The sequence below is a fragment of the Pleurodeles waltl genome, chromosome 6 (genome assembly GCF_031143425.1).
Source record: "Pleurodeles waltl isolate 20211129_DDA chromosome 6, aPleWal1.hap1.20221129, whole genome shotgun sequence".
Taxonomy (NCBI): domain Eukaryota; kingdom Metazoa; phylum Chordata; class Amphibia; order Caudata; family Salamandridae; genus Pleurodeles; species Pleurodeles waltl.
The window spans coordinates 1,445,399,577-1,445,420,989 of NC_090445.1; the positions used below are offsets into that span (position 1 = coordinate 1,445,399,577).

At 45.0% G+C, this 21,413-nt stretch overlaps 1 protein-coding gene across 2 annotated transcripts in view; it reads right to left on the reverse strand.

The window, feature by feature from the left end:
* Window positions 1-21,413, reverse strand: part of WDFY4 (WDFY family member 4) — a 778,336-nt gene that overhangs the window by 84,185 nt on the left and 672,738 nt on the right. For both annotated transcript variants that reach the window (XM_069240880.1, XM_069240879.1), the window contains exons 53-54: window positions 8,819-8,972; window positions 1,937-2,028 (exon numbers count right to left, since the gene is read on the reverse strand). In XM_069240880.1, the coding sequence (XP_069096981.1) occupies window positions 1,937-2,028; window positions 8,819-8,972 (246 nt within the window). The remainder of the gene's footprint in view (window positions 1-1,936; window positions 2,029-8,818; window positions 8,973-21,413) is intronic.

Here is a 21,413-nt window from a genome sequence, read left to right on the forward strand (position 1 = left end):
GTATACGTTTAGAAGAGACGTAGGCCACATCTTTCCAGTTAATTAAAATTTAATATATATGTACTTATTTATTAGTGTTCATATTTGTTTTTGTTTTACTGATATCCGCACCAAAAAAGTTTCTTCTTGCAAAGTCGTGCAACAATAGTGAATTGATGGCACTATAAAGTCATTTTCTGTGATTTCACGTTGTGTGCAAATTGGGAGGGCGTCACACAGTCTCCTTCTGCCTGAGGCCCCAAGGGTCCTTCGACCTTCCCTGCTAGGGCTGGGTTGCCCGATACGCTATGGCCCTCACATGTTTGAGGAGGGATCGGAATCACAAGGTTAGCGCTAATTTAAGCATTCCCCATAGTTTTACTGTAGCAAAATATGGCAGGTCAAGCCTGCTGAAGTTTCCCTTAGGAAAATTATTTGTAAATATCGGTGCATTTCCGATGTTAGTGCTAAAAAGCATCAAAGTCTGCATGCAATTCCTCATTTGGGTGTGTAAAAAATGTATCAGCAGTTATTTATAAATAAATGCTTACATTCTGCTTGTGGCTCGGGTGGGGCCCACCGGACGTCATTTGTGGGGACCTCACTTATTCTTCCTCTTAAGAAGTTGACCCAGAACAAGAGAGGGGAAGAAAACCACAAAAGAGGGAAAGAAGGTGGAAGAGAAAGACGGGGAAAGGTGACAAAGAAAGAAATCATGCATGAAAGGGTCCTGAAACAGTGAATTAAAGAGGTCTCGCAGCGTTTGTTGGTTCTTGAATAGGACAGTCAACTAACTATGGATTTCGTATTCGGCAAACCAACGCCGTTCATCCTGCAAAGAGGATAGTTCAGAACTGGGCTGAGATCTCCCTCCTGTGGAGAAATGAGGAATTCCTCACAGATCTCATATATTCCCCGGCTCCCTCCAAATTATTCCCCTGCTCTCATTGCTTCACGACTTGACAAGTCAGTCTTCCTCAAGCCACTACGAGTCTTCTCCCGACAACTTTCTCCCATCTTCTTTTTTTGTCTGACTTCACATTTCAGCAAGATATGTGCGGAAATCGCGTAATCTGCTTTCGGGTAATCATACAAAAATTCTGGAAAATGATGGTAAATATGAAAAGCAAATCCGTCATTTAACATTAGATTTAAACGCAAAATGCGTCCTCGCGTAAATTTTTTGTATGCAAGATCGCACTTTGTGCTTAAAAAAATAAAGTGAACATTTAAATTGTAGTCAACAATAGCCACTTGGATTTTGGTTTTTCGCGTTCTTTCCGTGCTATATTTTCACGGTAGTTGTGAACGGTAATTACACGACTGGCGTAATGGCATAATTTCGGTGATTTCTTGATAATGCGAAATTCCCCAAATTATTCGAATTACGGTGCCATAGGGCATAATTTTAATTTCACACACGCCTAACTTTAGCTGTCTACCCTCTAACCCAAGCTTCGTCTTTACGCTTGGAAAGCCGTACTTCCAAAATGCTCAAAATGCCCCTTCTCTCAAAATAATAAAAAAAATCACAGTTACAAAAACGAAATCCACCTGCATTCACACTTTTCCTTTTTTTTAAATAACCCATGGAATAAGTTTTCCATTTGTAGTTACTTCAGCAGGACGTTAGAACTGTACAAGTTAACATAATCACACCTGCGAGAGAAACTTTTCAATACTTTGCATACTGACGAGTAAACCCCAAGATTAGGAATGGCTAAAGTGCAAAGCCCATAATGCAGAAGCCCATAACGCAAGGTGTTCGAGTATCATTAGACAGGAAACATAACTTGTGAAGGTTTGATACAAGACAGGGTCGCGAGGCAACCAGTAGGGATCTTTTTCACTTCCCCTCCTCTACCGCCTCTGAGGCGCTCCCTGCCCCAGAAACTGCTCAGGTGAAGCACGTGCAGTCTAAGACCGGAAACCCGAGATGTACTTCCTCCTCAGTTACCTGTCTGTGTAACCTGATGAAGGTGTCAGGATCCCCTTCAGCCCACGGAGGAAGCAGCACGTCACCCAGCACGGTTCCGTCCTGCATGATGCCTGCAGAAGAAGGATGAGAAGTTAACACATAAGAAACGTCACAGCGCAATCATGCACCTCTAGCACTCTCTGGGTTCGGGTGACTGTGGCAGCGAAAGACTGCCTGACACCTCACTGGCTGGATGAATTTAAGGAGCATATTTATACTCTGTTTGCACCAAATTAGCGTCATTTTTTTTTAACTCTAATTCGGTGCAAAACTAACTCCATATTTATACTTTGGTGCTAGCACCACGGCCCTGATTTATACTTTTTTTGCGTCGCATTAACGTTATTTTTTTATGCAAAAGTGGCGCAAACTTACTAAATATTGTCCCTTATTTATACTTTTTGCTGCAAAACTGCACTAACTCAGTTTTGCACCAAAAAGTTTAGCACCGGCTTGCACCATTTCTGTGCACAAGCCGGGCACCATATTTATGGAATGGTGCAAGCTGGTGCAAAGGGTAGGCTAGAGTAAAAAAATAATAACTTTAGTCGGGTGGGGCTGGCAGTATAGAAGAAGAGGATTTAGCACCAAAAAATGACTTTAGGCAGGTTAGAGTAAAAAAAAAATGACTCTAACCAGATTAGCGTCATTTTATGGTGCTAAACCTACCATGCCACATGACTCCAGCCTTAGAAAAGGCAGGAGTCATGACCACCACCCCAGTGGCCAGCACAGAGGACAAGGGTCCCCTGGGCATGGCCATTGCACCCTGTGCCATGTATGGGGCCCATTTCAGGGCCCCCCTATGGCACTTTAAAAAATAAAATGCAATTTTACCTGTACTTACCTGGGATGGGGTCCCCCATCCTCCGCAGTCCCTCTGGTGTGGGTGGGGGTGCCCCTGGGGCCTGGGGAGGGCACCTGTGGGCTTATTCCATGGTGTTCTACCATGGAAATAGGCCCACAGGTCCCCTAACGCCTGCCCTGACCCAGGCTTTAAAAAATGGGGCAAAGCAAGCTTCGCCTCATTTTTTGACCCCTCCTCCCTCCCTTGCACCATTTATGCATGGGAGTATAAATATGGCGTTAAGGCCATAGAGTCATTTTTTGCACGGCAAGGTAGGTCTCCACTTCCAAAAAAATGACTTTAACTGCATAAATTTGGCGCTAGACGGGTCTAGCACCAAAGTATAAATATGGAGTTAGTTTTGCACCGAATTAGAGTAAAAAAAGTGACGCTAATTCGGTGCAAACAGAGTATAAATATGCCCCTTAGCATAACAAAAATAAAGCTCATCATTTATTTTGACTCTAACCTGCATAACATAATTTTCTTTTTTTACGCTAGCCTACCCTTTGCACCGGCTTGCACGATTCCGTAAATATGGTGCCCATCTGGTGCTAAAAAATGGTGCAAGCCGGTGCAAAACTTTTTGGTGCAAAACTGCGTTAGTGAAGTTTTGCACCAAAAAGTATAAATAAGGCCCTAAGAGACTGGCACACGTGTCGAGAGCCTGTCCCCTTTAGGAATGGGTGGGTTTGGGGACTGGCAGCGAAGGGCACTGCCCCACCTCTTAGTAAGATTACCAGAGACTCCGTAGTATCAGCGACACAGTGATCCAGTGCTGGACTTTCCTTTTCCCAACACTTGCTTTCAGCAGTGTTAGTCCAATGATCCAAGGCTACACATCCCAGATTGCACAAGGTTATTTACAAAAACGCATGGTACGCCTAGTGACAAGGCTTCATCTAGTAACCTTATGCCTAGGGTGACCAGAATTTTAAAGCCAAAAACCAAGACATTTCACAAAAACATAGAAGGACTACAATTTTACTTCAACTGAGCGCACCGAACGGCAGCACTCGTCAGCATAGAAGAGACACTAAGAACATAAATAGAATGCGATTTTTGAAACCAGTATTATGCTTGTTAATTAATTTGCTTTCTTAGAACAGCTGCTAACTATCCCTGATTCTGAAACCACAAAATGGCCCCTCTCAATGTTTTGAGCTGACCCTGTAAAAAAATCGTCCCATTAGCTACATTTCCCGAAATCTGCCAGGACAGCTGGTGAAAAACTGGGACTGTCCCGGCAAATCCGGGACTCCTGGTCACCCCAAGCCTTGGTCTAGGAGGTTTATGTCTATTAGTGGCAGGGCTGCTGCTACCTGGCCATTTTTTTTACCGGTCCGCCCCCTTTTTTTTTTTATTGCAGGCCGGCAAGAAAGCTTAATTGGTGGACAAATAACTTTTGGTTTATTATTGTATAAGTGTGTCTCTCTAGAAATGGTAAAGAAAGGTGATTGTCAGGGGGGTAAAACACAGCCATTTATAATCGTAAATTAATGTGTACGGGCATAAGTGGCTTTATGCCAGGCGCACATCCACAAAAAGACAGCAGCCTGGCGAGAATTATTTTACTAGTGGTAGTTCCTCGTCACGAGCGTGTAGAATTGAGCAGTCGTGGGACCAGGGGTGAGCAAGGTGTGGTTTGCCCTGAAAGTTTGTGAAGGCAGGAGAGGGCGTGAGTAATACTCTTTCTAAGGTGGGAAGGAAAAGGATCACCAGCAAACTTGGTGGGAGTGTACGAATTTCTCAAGAGAAAAATGCTTTACAGCGGAGACAAAAAATGCATTTGCCTTAGCATATCAGGCTGCCTCGATACAGTGCGTACTTGTACATAATGATTCTTATGGAGCTGGTCTCCTCTAAGACCCAGTAATTTAAATCAGCTAGCTTGGAATATAGAGACTATACCATTTATTTTTGCTCTTCTTAGAAGTGGGCAGACAGGAGACCTTACTAAAATCCTCTTGATATTTATGGCTTTTTAGTTTTCTGCAGAATGGAATGAGATCAAATTGTGTAAAATCAGTTCTTAGATAACTTAGGGCCTGATTAAGGTCTTGGCGGAGGGGGATACTCTGTCACAAACATGACGAATATCCCGCCTGCCTTATTACGATCCCATGATATCCTATGGAGATCGTAATAAGGCTGACGAGATATCCGTCACATTTGTGACGGAGCATTCAGTCAACCAAGACCTAAATCAAGTATGTTCTGGTTGGACTTATTAATTGTGAACTGCACTTTTCATCCAGGCACTCAAATTAAGTCTCTGTTAACTGCTTATAGAGGTGGGCGTGCCAACACATTTAGCAGGGACAGCTGAATTAGAGCCGAGCCAAAGCTTGACATGAAAATCATTCAACAAAAATCAGATAAGTAATTAAAGTCTCTTCAAAATGCAAAAAAGTTCATTTCTTTAACAAGTGGAAGCTCTGACATTAAAACATCACATAACAGCACTGCACTGAGAAGTAATTGTTAAAAGTTATGGTTTTTTAACTTAAATTTGGAACCATTCCTGCCCCGCTCCCACCCTGTCAACAGTACCATTATTGAACCAAGAGGCAACACAGTTGTCAGGTGAATCCTGCATGTGACCCAGATTCAAAGAAAGCAACATTATAGTCTATTAAATCAAATACAATACGTTTTTATATAGGAGATATTCTGACCTCACGTAGTTGGAGGTGCCTACGATCACACGCTTTTGTTGAGCGGGAAAGCTGCAATTAATCCAGGTTTTCTGGTTTCACTTTGTAAAAACCAACTGTTAAATAGGTATGTATTGGTCTTGCCTTAGTGGTCCACTGACAAATTTGAGATGCCAAGCCCTCATTAAAGTCCAAAAAAATGCAAAACAGAGGATGAGGAGAGAAGTGGAAGCAACACAAGAATGTGGCTGGGATGTTAGGGAGAGAAATTCAACACCTATAAAAAGTGGCAGGGAGCAGAAGGAGGCAGGTGACTGATTGATTTGCCTGGGTGTATATGGATCAGGGGTTAGTAATAAAAACAAGCTTAAGTAGGTCAGTGGTGGATGTTGGAAGCGATGGATGAGCTTGGGGTGGGAAAGCAATATGGGGAGTGAGGGTGTGGGCCTGTGAAGGGGGGATGCAGCCTGAAAGCAACAGAAAAAAGGAGCTCCATGAATTTAAGGAGTGGAAGGATCTCAAGAAAAAGAAGCAAGCAAATGAGATTGACAAGAAAGTCAACCAAGGACAAGCATTGGACATACCCAGAGCCTAAAGTTAGTATGGTTTAGGGTACAATAGGTATTCTGACAACAAAGAGATAAAGCTGTCTGTAGGAAAGACCTAAAACAGTGATGGGTACAATGGTTTGTCTCTAAACAAATTAAACTTGTCACCAGAGAGAACTAAAGGTTTCAGACAATTTCCAAAATAATAAAAAAGACTTTCACCTGAATATGGGGGAGTGGTAAAGGGATAGCATGCCACTCAATGGCCAGGTGTGTGAAGACATTTAGTGGTCGCAAAGCCTGCGATTCACTAAGTTACAGGGTGTGCGACTGCTAGATGGTTTCTGAATGTACTAAACTCATTTTGCTATTCAGTAACAGGTCACTATATCACAAAATGAGTGCAGAAAGGCATAATGGATCGCTATTAGGAAGGAGTGTGTTTAGGCCATCCTTTCTAAATGGCGATTCATTATGGGATGCATCAATGTTATGCAACTGAAAGCTGGTTTCAAAACATTGAAAAGTACTGACTCCTGAGCTTGGGTGGTAACAGATCCGCAAAAAGGATGGGTCCCCCTTGGTAACCCTTCCTCTTTAGGAATAAAGGATGGGGTCCTCTTGGGCTCTTGGGACCCTTCACCTATGTGTATGTAAAAAAATGTTTGTTTGGTGTAGGTAGGGGTCCCCTACTCTCAAACAAACTCTTTAAAAAAGTTTTTTTTTTTTAAATGCCGACATTTTTTCTCGAAGGAAAACGGGCTGCATTAGAAAAAGCCGACCTTATTTAAATGAAGTCACAGACATGGTGATCTGCTGACCCCTGGAGGTGAACATCTACATCATGGCATCCAGATGTAGTGAGTTGCAATTTGCGACCTGCCTTTTGGATATTGAAGGGGTAGGTTGGATTGAGACCCACTACAGGTCATATTTGTTTAACCAACCTATTAGTACGAACTTGTTTTAAAACTTCTTTTCCATTAAGAAAAAGTTGGTGCACACTTTTGCGAATGGAAATGTCGTACACCTGGTCCTAAGATCAGAGGTGTTCATGTGATTGGTTTATGCACTTCTCACCTGTAGAACTAATTTAGAGTAGGGAATGAGTAATTCACATCTAATTATCAATAGATTCAAGGAGTTGATTCAGAAATACAGTGCCTTTCACCTCTCAGAGTGGCTATTGTAGGGGGATAAAATATTGGTAGCCACATCTAAACTCTTCATAAAGTGTAATCGGATTTTGTTTTGCCATACACAGAGGCCAAGCATGGAGTGGGGGAAGAGAGTTTCAGTAGGACATGCCCCATCCAAGTTTTGAAATGTGTCCTTTATCCTCCTAAATTTTTCATCTGCCCAGTCTTCCTACACTGTACCCCACACTTCAGCTAAGGAGACTCTTTAAATCCTCTGCTGGAGACAAGAATTTCCATAATAACTTGCATGTGATCAAATTGTGGGATCCAGGAAAAATCATATTATATGCATGTGCCACGATTCCCTTGACTAACTTTTTGGGAATGCCTAGAGGCAAGTCAGTTTACTGTGTGTGCTTTATTTATACTGGCCCAAAGCAAAGCTCCTTACTCCCCCATATGCGTTTTCGTCTGCCTTCTTCCACATTACCCCAAAGCACCCAAATGCAGGAGCAGGGACATCGTGTATGAAAAGGCTTCTGCACCCAGAGCTTTTCATTTAAAGTCACTAGAGTCAGGTGACATGAGAGTTCCTTAACAGGTGCGTTCACACAAGATTTTACTTCATTTGCTCCAGATGGTGCTTAATTTGTAAATAAAAACGTGCAGGTGCCCAAAGACCTCCTCTTGAACACGCAGCTTCTGCATTTAAATGTAGGAGCACCGAATACTGAGGCAGCGTAATCCTGAAGCCATCTCAGGCCTCTTCAATCCATTTATAGCCACTCCCTGTCCCTTCATCTCACTCTTGCAGCTTTCTGCTTTCTCCCATTGTGATGCTCTTTCGTTTTTCTCTTTATCCGTCTTTCCTATATGTGTCTTTTGCTCGCAGTAAATTCTTGAGGCAGACAAAATAAGCACCGGCCCTCAAAAATACAAGCACAAATTAAGCACTGGATCCAGCCCCTTGCTGGAACATCTTTATTCCAGCAAACTAGCCCTTCTCGGTAAAGTGATGTAATACAGAAAGACGGAGCACCCTGCAAACTATATTGAGAGTTCTGCAAAATATATCGGGAGTTCCCATCACTGCTAACACTTTAAGGTGTGAGTATTCTTGCTTTAGAAAAAAAAAAGTGAGACAGAAGACGTAATGAATGTCATGCAAGGATGGAAAATGGGAAAGCTGTAAGGCTGAATGCCCTCTCTTGGGACTGCAAAAACACTTCTCTGATTCCCAATGCTAGTCCCAGTGCACTCTGTTAGTAACCCTTTTCAACCGCACAATGCTCTAAAGTGATGGAGTCGAGCAGTAATCGCTCTGATTGTGAAATCAATGACATGGAGCGCAGAACTGAGCACCCACCCTCGTTCATCATCTGTGATGCCAAACATGCTCAGTTTCACTACTTTAGTGCAGTGTAAATTAATGCCCTTTTGATCTAGTGGATCCAACAAATCCCTTTTAACAGGTGTTGTATGTGTACTCAGCAAATACATCACCCCAGTCTTACCGCCTTTGTCTCAACCACACCCACATACCCTCAATACTCCGTGGCCCCATCTTCTCAAAGTTTGTTCCTCCCTTGACAAACTGATTTTCCCACACACGTTGGTGTGTTGTGGATGCCGTGAACAATAGATTTAAGTGTTGAAAACGATGCACTTACCAAACTGACAGTGGTTGCAATTGGTCAGGAGTTCGGGCAGGTAGAAAAACTCGGGTATGAGCTCCCGGATGTCGCTCATGTTCTCCCTAGAGGCAGAATCCCAAGTGCTCTTTACACTGTGAAACATCCGGTCTGCAACATCGAAGGTCCCACCCTGAGAGAATAGAGACAGTTTCATCAAAACTCCAATGAGGGGAAAATCACACATACTGCGAGCCCTCATAGCTCTAGAACGAGATCACAGCTACTGAATGTCACCTCACATCTTTAGAGACACGTCACACCTCCATACAGAGGCATCAGAATATACTGCAAAAGGCACATTATCGTGTGAGAACTAGATCCCATTTACTGAGAGTGAAATACACTTATCATATAGGCTCAAGACAAAAACAATACTCTACCAACCACACATCCTGCACGCTGTAGCTTGCTGCGTAGTTAAGCGCTTCTGTGCCCCATGTAAGGGTAGAGAACGCTACATATATTAATTTTACAATACAAAGAGATGCCCCACATATTGAGGCAGCTATCACAGAAACAGAGATATATCACGCGTACTGAAGGAAATTGTACACACAGAAAGAGAGAGAGAGATTTTGGGGAATACAGTACCTAAGAGATATACATCACAATGTAGAAAGAGAAAAACCTGTCTATAGAGAGAGAGGGGGAGAGAGAGAGAGATCTACTCTTATCAGTAGACTACTCTGACATGCCAGTTACCCTAGGGAAATGTAATTTTTCAGCTGCGATGTACATACCAAAATGTCAGTAGTAGTCTACTGTGATGCCCTTGATCCCACCCATAAGGTAGATTCCGTTACCTCATCAAAACAATAACATTTTGGCCATGTCTAGTAGGCACCTGTACTACTAAACATTTACCCAACTTTGTTTATCATTGGTTTGACTTGATTAGGACTTTGGCATAATTGTCAACATCGTCAGATAAAGTACTACACCCTTGTGGGGAAGCTCAGAAGTTAGTCCCCTAAAGTGATCTGTAGGAAAGTGCCAGCTTTCTTGGCATGGTTACCCCCATTTTACGCCTGTTGTCAGTGTGTTTGACTGTGTCCACTGGGATCCTGTTAACCAGGAGCCCAGGGGGGCTGTATGATGCAACCACGCATGGAGCAACCACCCATGCCTGAACTAAGTGGTCGGAACAATGACTGCGTTGTTTCCACGCATGCCTTTACAACACATGCCTTTACAACGATTTTTCTTTGTAAATGCATGCCTAGTAAAGGCATGTGTGGAAACAGCATGCATGGTTGCCGCATACCACCCCTCACTCTAAAAACTGAAGTACCCCAACCCCCCCACCCTTAAAAACGACCCCGATGCCCCCACCCATCTTGCGCCCTAAAACCGACCCCACCCCCCAAAAATAAAACTACCCAACCCCGAAAAACAAAATTACACGACCCCCCCACCCCGTCCCTAAAAACCGACCCCCGCTTGCCCTGAATACAAAATTACCCCAATGCCCCCACCCTGCCCCTAAAAACCCCACCCCCCCACCCGCCCTAAATACAAAATTACCCCAACCCCACCCCTAAAAACCCACCCGCCCTAAATACAAAATTACCCCGACCCCCCACCCCTAAAAACCAACCCCCCACCCACCCTAAATATAAAATTACACCAAACACCCCATCCACCCTAAATACAAAATTACCCCGACCCCACCTCTAAACATGTGCCCCGCCCCGCTCTAAAAACATAATTACCCCAACCCCCCCAATACAAAATTACCTTGATCCCCACCCTGCCCCTAAAAACCCGACCCCCCTCACCCGCCCTAAATACAAAATTACTGCTTGCGTGAACAACGCAGGCGTGGTTCCGGACGCATTGTTCCGCATCTTCCCCTCTCCTCCCCCCTCCCAGTGGTTATGCTCTCCCTTCTAAATTGGTAACTGTGACTTTTGCTTCCCACAATTGGCATACTGGTCCCCCGATGTAAGTCCCTAGTATATGGTACCTAGGTACCCCAGGGCATTGGGGTTCCAGGGGATGCCTATGGGCTGCAGCAGTTATTCTGCCACCCGTAGGGAGCCCCCGTTTTCACAACAGGTCACAGAACCAGGTCACTATAAGTCACCCCTATGGTAGGCACTCTCAGCCCAGGGGGCAGGGTGCAAGTACCTATGTGTGAGGGTACCCCTGCACTAGCAGAGGTGCCCCCATAAACATCAGATCCATTTTCCTGGACTTTGTGAGTGCGGGGACGCCATTTTACACATGTACTGGACATAGGTCATAACCTATGTCCATCTACATGATGGTAACTCCGAACCTGGATATGTTTGGTATCAAACATGTCACAATCATACCCCAATACTGTTGCAAGTATAGGAAGTATGATTCCATGCACTCTGGGGGCTCCTTAGAGGACCCCCAGCTTTGCTACCACCAGTCTAACAGGGCTTTCCGGGCAGCCCAAGCTGCTGCCACCCCTCAGACGGGTTTCTGCCCTCATGCTGCTTGATCTGATGAAGCCCAGGAAGGCAGAACAAAGGGTGTCCTTTGGGAGATGGAGGTAACAACCTCTCCATTTGGAAATAGGTGTGACTGGCTTGGGAGGGGTAGCCTTCCCAAGCAACTGGTATGCTTTGAAGGGCACATTTAGTGCCCTCCGTGCATAAACCAGTCCACACCAGTCCAGGGACCCCCAGGCCCTGCCCTGGCGCGAAACTGATTAATGGAAAGGGGAGTGACCACTCCCCTGTCCATCACCACCCCAGGGGTGGTGCTCAAAGCGCCTCCAGAGGGTCCCTGAGTTCTGCCATCTTGTTTCCAAGGTTGGCAGGGAACTCTGGGAGCATCTGAGTGGCCAGTCCAGTCAGGTGACGTTAGAGGCCCCTCCTGATAAGGGCTTATCTGGCTAAGTGACAAACCCCCCTTTCAGGGCTATTTAGGGTCTCTCTCTTGGGTGGTCCTCAGATTTGTCTTGCAAGACTCCAGCACGATTCCTCTGCAAACTCCACTTCTGGCCACTGGAACTGCGACTGGACCCTCCAGATATCGACAACGCTACACCCAATGAAGAAGACTCTTCTGCAACTTTGTTTCCATGACTCCTTCCAGCTTTGCAACATTTCCCCGGCTGTGCAACCTCAGAAGACAGCAACTCCTAAGCATGCACAAGAAGAAGGAATCTTCCTTGGAGTGAATGATTCACTCCCCTGCACCCGAAGGAACCTACAGCAACCGACGACCGGCTGCGTGGATCTCTCCTCATTTTGAGCTGGGTGGATCCTGCATCATGGGTGGTGGTCCTGTCTGGTTTCTAGACATTGGTCTTGTTGCCTTATCTGTTTTTAACTAGAGTGAGTAAAGGTGGGTGAATGGTATATTATCTGTTTATGTCTTTTCTTTTCTTTGTGGTATTTTTGCGGCTTTCCCCAGGTGTTTTAGATTGTTGCTAAAATGTATTTAAATAGTATCAAATGAATATCACCATAAGTGTAAAATAAAATTATGTGGTTATATTTATGGTTGGCTATTACCTTGGCTTGACGGGCTGATATTGTCTTCTCCAGGGATTCCGGGTGTTCTGGAACCATTTAGGAAGGTGGGTTATTTTGGGTGGTCCGGAGTAGTCCTCTAGGTCCTCTCTGCCAGCTGTCCAACTTTGGTGGAGGTAAGCCTTTTCCTTCAAACGCAGGACAGTACCCCTGTGCACCGCATCTTTCACAGCTGCCAAGGCTCGTTGTCATCTCCTCCAAGGGATCTTCAGGCTACGGGCAGCTCCAGCCCCCAGCACTCCTTCATGCAAAGCAAAGCCTTCAGCATGGCTCTCCGGCGGATCCTCTTTTGTAGTGCTGCGTAGGCTCCTTCTGCGACTCCTGTGTCCCCAACCTGTGGGAGCTGCCTCTGTTCCTGTGGACTCTCTGTGATGCTGAGGATCTCCTGTGACCCCCCTCCTGGGCTGAGTCCTCCTGGACCTTGCTGGTCCCCGGCAGCACCACGTTTTCACTAACAGCGAGTTTGCCTTTGCCACGGCTTGTTGGAGGAATTCCTGCACCGACACCTGCCTGCAATCTTCACTCCAGCGTAGGACATCTTCTGCATCTATCAAGAACTCTTCTCTGGCACCAGGGCCGCAGTGCTGACCTGTTTTTCATCACCGTTGACCAACTCCTGCAAGTACAGCTGGGTGGGTAGTAGCTCCTACTCCACTGTGACTTTTAGACTTGGTCCCCTCTCTCCACAGGTCTTCTTCTTCAGGAATCCACTGCTGGTTTCTTGCAGTCTTCTCCGGGTGTCTTCTTTTTCTTCTTTTCCTCCTTTTGGCTGATTTGGGGAAATTCCAGTGATTTACTCCTGCTTTCCTGGTTGCTGGGGGGTACTGTGTTACTTACCTCTGTGGTTTTCTAGTATTCACAAATCCCCTCTACACATTCAACTTACCTAGGTGGGGGTCCTGTGTTTGCATTCCATTTTTTTAGTATATGGTTTGTGTTCCCCATAGGGTCACTATTGGTTATTGCTATTTGCACTGTTTTCTAACCTTTTCTATGCCTATTTCTGATTATTAGCGTATATATTTAGTGTCTTACTTACCTCCTATTGGAGTGTTACCCTTCTAGTAATTTGTGGTATTGTGTTCCAAAACTAAAGTACCTTTATGTTTGTACAACTGAGTGTTTTCTTTCATGTGTGTAAGTGCTGTATGACTACAGTGGTTTTGCATGAGCTTTGCATGTTTCCTAGAGAAGCCTTGGCTGCTCATCCAGAGCTACCTCTAGAGAGCCTGGCTTCTAGACACTACCTACACTTCACTGATAGGGGATACCTGGACCTGGTGTAAGGTGTAAGAACCTTAGGTACCCACCACACACCAGGCTAGCTTCCTACAGGATCTTTTTAACTTTGACCCCTGTCTTCTCCCTACAGCATATTGTGGGAACAGAACCATGTACAGTAACCAAATTGTTCGTCAATCTGAAGAACATGGTCTCTGTATCAAAATTATATCTTGTATTATCTCTTGGTTAGGACTGTAAACATGACATTACCATCATTCTTTTAAATTTCATACTGCCTACATTTGGAAGGTATGCATTAAAAGTTATTACCATTCATGCAGTGCTTAATTTGAACTGATAGTTGCAGGTGGGGCCCACCTGCACTCATTTTTGTAGACAGGCACTTATTTTTCTTCTTCAGACTTCGATCCAGAGCACAAGAGTGAAAAAAACACAAGAATTAAGAAAAAGGCACTCAACTGTGACAAGGAAGAAAGCAAAAACCTGTGCCTTCACAAACATGAATGTCTTCCTGTGTAAGTATGTGCAACATTTAGGTTGAACTGTATCTGAATCAGTCTTCACACCTCTTCCTATGAACTTGGTCTTGACTACTTGACCAAACCAATCTATGCAGGAGTGGGAGGCCTAACCCTATCTATTTCTTCTGTGACCCAGAGCCTGCTATCCTAGTCAACAGGAAAAATCTGAAGTATTTACCTTTGAGATTGCTAGGTGTTTATCTGGGAATAAAACACACCAGTTGAGCCTCGAGCACCCAGAAAGTACCTGTGGTGCAGGATACAGTGGGCCAAGCAAACCATGCATCACTTAAATGTCTCCCTGAATGTGGCTAAGGTAAGCACAAGACAGTAGACTTACCACTGCTGAGGGTTCTTCACTCTTATTTGAAGATGAACTCATAACAAAGCAGTCTGTCCTCGGTTGAAAGGTGCATGATCCCTTTTGGGACATGCAGTCTGCTGAAACCTCCTTAATCATGCACACTCAAAAGCATAGAAACCTGCACATGAGGATGCAGGAATAAGGACGGCCTTTCACTTGAACCATTTTTCTTGGATTGGAAAGAACAGTATTGTGAGGGTACACAACCTTCAGGAAGCTGCCACAGGAAATCTATGTGGCAGTATGACTTATTGTTAGAAATGGGGGTCTTTGGTTGGCAGTCAGATTACCCTCGTCCAAGCAAAGACCCTCACCCTAGTCAGGGTAAAGGTGAATCACCCTCAGTTAACACCCGCTCACCCCATTGGTAGCTTGGCAAGAGCAGGCAGGCTTAACTTCAGAAGCAATGTGTAAAGTATTTGTACCAACACACACAGTAATACAGTGAAAACACTACAAAATGGACACCACACCAGTTTAGAAAAATAGGTAATATTTATCTAAATCAAACAAAAGCAAAACAACAAAAATCCGTCATACACAAGTCAAGATATGAATTTTAAAAAGAATAAGAGACTTAATCCTTAGAAAACAGTGAGAATGCTGTTGCTACACAAAGTACCTGGTTAGCGTCAAAAATAAAGCCGCACAGGCGAGTGTGCATCGAAAAAGGCCAGCGATGCATTGATTTCTCACTCACAAGAGAGACCGTGCGTCGTTCCTTCTCCGGTCGGGTCAGCATGCGTCATTTCTTCTTTCCCCACAAGAGAGCGATGCAGGCTTTGCGTTGATATTCCACGCCCAGCGACGTTGCATTGAAATCTGGTTGCATTGTGTCAGGAAACTGCGCTGCTTGGGGCTTGCGTCATTATCAGCAGCCGCTAGCGGGTGTTGCGTGTCTTTTCTCCTGCCATGATGCATCGATCTTGCAGTCACAATGCAGGTAGAGAGTCGATTTTAGCTGCGAGGCCGGGGGCGTGTGGTTTATCAGCCGCCTTGCGGATGGTGCACCGAAAGTTTCCCTGCATGGCGGTCTGTGTGTGGATTTCTGTCTTTTTCCACCACCTTCACCTTTCAAGAGCCCAGAGACAGATTAGAGCACCACTTGGCAGGGGTCTCAGCAGAGAGTCCAGATGCTGGCAGGAAGAAGTCTTTGATGTCCCTGAAACTTCAACAGCAGGAGGCAAGGTCAGTCCAAGCCCTTGGATATTCTTCACCAGTGTGAAGTCACACAAAAGTCAGTCTTTGTCCTCTTTCAGGCAGAAGCAGCTACTGCAGGCCAACCCAGCAAAGCACAGGTACAGGCAAAGAGGCAGTACTCCTCCTCCAGTTCTTCAGCTCTTCTGCTTGGCAGAGGTTCCTCTTGGTTCCAGAAGTAATCTGATTTTCAGGGGGTTTGGGTCCAATACTTATACCCCTTTCTGCCTTTGAAGCAGGCCTATTTCAAAGGAAAGTCTCTGTTGTTTACAAGATCCTGCTTTGCCCAGGCCAGGTCCCAGACACACACCAGGGGGTTGGAGAATGTATTCTGTGAGGGCAGGCACTTCCAATTCAGTTGTAAGTGACCACTCCTCCCCTCCCTTCCAGCCCAGATGGCTCATCAGTATATGCAGGCTGCACCCCAGCTCCCTTTGTGCCACTGTCTAGAGGAGATTCACAAACAGCCCATCTGTCAAACTGACCCAGACAAGCAATGCACAAACAGGCAGTCCCAGAATGGTTTAAGCAAGAAAATGCCTACTTTCTAAAAGTGGCATTTTCAAACTAACAATCTAAAAACCAACTTCATTAAAAGATGTATTTTTAAATTGTGAGTTCAGTCCCTAAACTCCACATTTCTATCTGCTCCCAAAGGGAATCTGCACTTTTAAGTTATTTAAAGGCAGCCCCCATGTTGACATATGAGAGAGATAGGCCTTGCAACAGGGAAGCCTGAATTTAGCAGTATTTCACTGTTAGGACAAGTAAAACACCTCAGTACATGTCCCATCTTTAACATATACTGCACCCTGCCCATGGGGCTAACTAGGGCGTACGTTAGGGGTGCCTTATATGTAGAAAAAGGGAAGGTTTAGGCCTGGCAAGTGGGTACACTTGGCAGGTCGAATTGGCAGTTTAAAAACTTCACACACAGACACTGCAGTGGCAGGTCCGAGCCATGTTTACAGGGCTACTATTGAGGGTGGCACAACCAGTGCTGTAGGCCCACTAGTAGCATTTGATTTACAGACCCTGGGCATCTCTAGTGCATTTTACTAAGGACTTACTAGTAAACCAAATATGCCAACCTTGGATAAGCCAAATTATTACACATATAATTTATACAGGAAACACTTACAGTTTAGCACTGGACAGCAGTGGTAAAGTGTCCAGAGCAAACAAAACAGCAAGAACAGAGTCCAGCACACAAAAACAACCTGGGAGGCAAAAAGTTAGGGGAGACCACGGCAAGGATGCCAAGTTTAACACTTATGATATCCCACTTTGTGGCTACCTCAGCAGGACATCAGCCAGGCCCTGCAATAGGTTTACTGGCCCTTTGTCTGCAATGATGTTGGTTTTCTGTAAGATCAACTATTTGTGGTAGTTGATTGGAATGTCAGTGAAGGCCATGAGGATCTTGGTTACGTTTTCCTGTTACTTTTTTCCATCTTTGGTGTGACAGTGGATCTCTTTATAGGCTCCAGCCTAAGCGGTCCAGGAGCAAATACATCATGCCAGTGACTGTGAACTGTGTATGTGTTCAACATGATGGAAGACACACTACAAGTGGGTTGTTTTTTCTAATTTTATATAGTATTAGATAGATGAGCTCAAAACATAGTACCTACTTTATAGCCTTTACTATGAATATTAAACTTCTAGTTATTTTACTTTCACCCGCATCTATGACATGCATGTGATGGTCCACTGGGGATAATTGTAGTCTGCTAGAAATGTCATTGCTAAATCTGCCATTTCCTTACGTCATGAAATGTGAGAAATGGGGAATGACACATATTGTTAGCCTAGAATTAACTCTAAGGATGCAGCTTAACCCGTACATCACTGTATGGCATGAAAATGAGGGCAATGACCAACTAGATGTAGACAAGTTCTTTCTGGTGGTAAACCAAAGAAAGAAGAAAGAAACACAACTTTTACACTTCTGGTCACAACCAGGAAAACAACTTAGCAAAGGTGATACCAACAAGGGACAGGTCCAGTTAAAGATATATTCTATTATGTCTGTGAGAGACATTTTTGTATTACCCACAGCCCAAGGCCAGACCTGGAAAGGCTCTTCCCTTAGACAAATGCATTGAGGAGACTCTCCAAACTAATACCTGCTGCACCTGCTCGCTATTACTAATTTCCCCTTAACCCAGAACTGATAAGTTACTGCAAATTCTTGGATCATCGCCTTTGTTTTGAGGATGAGCCTGAATAAAGTTGTATTTTTAGGTGTCTCTGACTCCATGACACAGGAAGGATAGCTTTTGTTAGCCCTAGAGGCGTGTATGAGATCATGACAAATCCTTTTAGACAAAAGATGACCAGCTACATTCAACAGTTTGATGACCTCCTAGGAGCTGGCAGGACCAGAAGCTTACTACTGGGTTGCTCTGCTCGCTAGTGAACAAGATGGCAGGTGCTCTTACTCTTTGTGGATGGTTTAACAGGAGTCCAATGGTACCTTCTAAATTGTGAAGGAGTTGTCCTTCAAGTGAGCTTTTGTTCTACCGATTCCTACTTCATCCAAGTAGCCTTTATGTAAGGTGGGAATGCCCCTAAAACTAAACAACAACCTAAACGAAACACACCATGGCTGCATCTCATCCCTGGGAAATACCAGACGAAGCCCAAATGAAACCTCCACCAGGATGATCTACTTGCGTTTAGTAGTGAGTTACAGGTTACCTTCTAATGACTATAAATCTGTACTTTAGCAATGTGATGCACTCTAATTATTTACCTTTCAGACGTCAGTTCAGGCCAGCGTATATTAACTGTACATGTGATCATCTTTTTATTGTTTTATAAACATACCAGCAAATTCACAGGTGTTCTGTTCTTTGAATCATCAATTCACTAATCCCATGTCACCAAGAACACAGCACTTTCATTTGATTGTTCTGAACAGGAGGCACGAAAAGAAAAGTCTTTCAAGAGGCTGGCAACAATAGAGAATGTCTTAAGGTTTAAGATATTTAACTTTAAAGAGAAATGAGTGCCTGAAGTGTAGTGTTAAATTGTCACTGGTAGTTTTAAGTCTTCTGCATAAAATTGCTTTTTGGCTTTCCTTGTTCCGAAAGAGAGGTGAGTTTCACTTCTTAGAGCCAACAGTGCAGGCTTGCAAGGATTTGGCTGGGTACATTCTCTTATCCTGGAGCTCCTAAAAGGATATTGGTTGAGAAAATGACCCCCATCCCCCCAATTCTCACTTCATGAATGTCTCTCCGAATATTCCATTCACACCAATATACCGCAATTTTGAACAAGTAGAAGAGAAGGTCCGAGGTTCCCATTTCATGATAGACAAGTGTTGGTGGTTTAAACAAAAACGATGCTGCCTCTACAGGACCCCTGAGTATCCTGCTACACAAAACATACATCTGAACAAATGTGACAACCCGAAGATCCCACAGTTTGAGCTACTGTGTGTTTTTTTGCATCTATTTCTCCTGACAGTAAAGGGCTGTCAGCTTGAGAAAGTCTAGGAAATACCTGAAATCTCGCTTCATGCTGTACTGAGCACATACAGCAAGGAGGGCACTCTGCATACAGGCAATAGGGAGGGGTATTTTCAGTTATTTTTATCTAAATGAAAGGGGCAAGCTAAGTAACTCTCTTCAGCAGTTCATGTCTGGCCCATTAGAAAATGGTATCATACGGACCTAGGGATGGGTGGTGTATGGGTGTGTTAACCTTGCTGTCACCTTGATTTCTATGGGTTTCACCTGTATTGGGGATTGTCAGACCAACCGCCATAAGGGAAAGAGAAGCTACAGTGACACATCCTTGCAAAAGGCCCTGATCCTTGCAGTCTACCGTTCTTATTTCATGTAGCAAATGAAAATCTGATCAGGTTCATGTGTGGAAAATTACAATGTTCTTTATGGCTTCAGCATGCAAGGAATTTCAAGCTATCCTTTAACTTTGCCCCATCAACCTGCTTTGTCCACCCACCTTCCCCCCACTGCCTGGAAGCTTCCAAATAAAATACACAGAATATAGACCTTGCAAGGGGTTATGTGCTATAAAAGTTCAAAACAAATCAGCTTGTGTTGCTTGGGCTGCAAATTTAACCGGTGCTCATGTAAAGCGATCCAATCTTCCGGTTGAGCTTGCGCTAGATAAATAAATAAAAAAGAATCCCCCTCCAGCTTGCAGTCTTTGCTGAGCGCAAACATGCAAAGAAACAGTGAGATGCCAGAGGAAGAAACGACATGCCACGAGCGCAAAGTGGAGAGGCAAAAGAAAAAAGTAGTGCACCAACACTAAAATATGCGGCCGACCGTGCAATAATCCACGTGAAAGGGTCAGTCTCCAGGGCGGGAGCAAAACAGCTTCAAGGCAGGCAAACCTAAAGCATTTACCTAACAAACCAAAGGAATTTTGAAAGGCACGCTAAACAACGAATGAAAGTGATGGGTGTGGTGAAAGTCCACAGTATAGATTACAGCATGTTGAAAGACAGCGCATGCGCGCTGCCTAGGCTCGACTTAAAAATTGCTCCTGCTCACAGGGAGCAGCATTTTAAGCTGCATCATGTGGGTGGAGCAATGCCGGCTACCGCAGGAGGCGGGGAGCCAGCTGGGACTGCGCAAGTATTGAGGTTCCCCCCACAGCCTCCAACAAACAGCAAGTGCATGCCTTGGGTAGGGTCCAGGGCACCCACCATGTAGTGGCCAGGCCCCGGGAAAGGGATTCCCAGGGCTAATCTTAGCCTGGGGAGGGGGGCGATGTGTCCCCCTTCCGTTTTACATACTGGCCACATCCTCGGTGATAGGCTCCCTGGGGCCAATATTGGCCTGGGGAAGGGGGCTGCATACCTTTCCCCTTAATAGTAATGCTGGGCCCCTGGAAGATGGGGTTCCCACGGCCAAAACTGGCTGGAGAGGGGGGCAGCCTTCCCACCTCCCCCTCTTAAATAAGAAGTGCGTGGCCTATGTGGGCTCCAGGGCACCTACCATTTACTAGGCAGGCTCCAGGGGATGGTGTCTCCTTGGCCGATATTGGCCCAGGTATGGGGGCTGCGTGCTTCCTTCCTCCTTTACATACTGGCCAGGCCCCAGGAGATGTGGTCCCTGGGGCCAATACTGGCCTGGGGAGGGGGTGTGTGGCCCCTCACACCAAACTTAAAGTGATGGGGCCCAGGGGATGGCACCTCTGGGGCCAAATTCAGACCAGGGAGGAGGCCTCGTACCCCCCTCCCCTAAAAAAACATGTCAGGAGATGGGGTCCCTGGGGTCGAAATTGGCCCAGGGAGAGGGGTCTGGGTGCCCCCTCAACCAGATTGACTGCCTTTGAAGGGTTGCCTGCAGCCAACACCCAGCTTGGCACGGCCTTTGGCTGTGCTCGGCGTGGGGTTGGCTGCCTTTGGGGGGTTGGCTACAGGTCCTGGATGCCATGTGGGATTAGCTGCATGCGGTGTGTTGGCTGCAGGGCCAAAGGCCCTGTGTGGCGTTCACATTTTACAATCACAAAACCACAGAGATTCATCAGTTATAGTTACAGTTATCTGAAGTAACTATAACTTGTGCCCTAAGAAAACTATAACTGGCGTCCTCACCACACACCACTAATTAGCCCACATATTATATTACTCATAACATATTCTATAATATCATGGATAATATCACTTCAAAATTTGTTGTAAAATTATTGATGAGAAAATTGTGCATGGCGGGGCGAGAGTTGTAGTTACCTTAGGGCATGAGTTACAG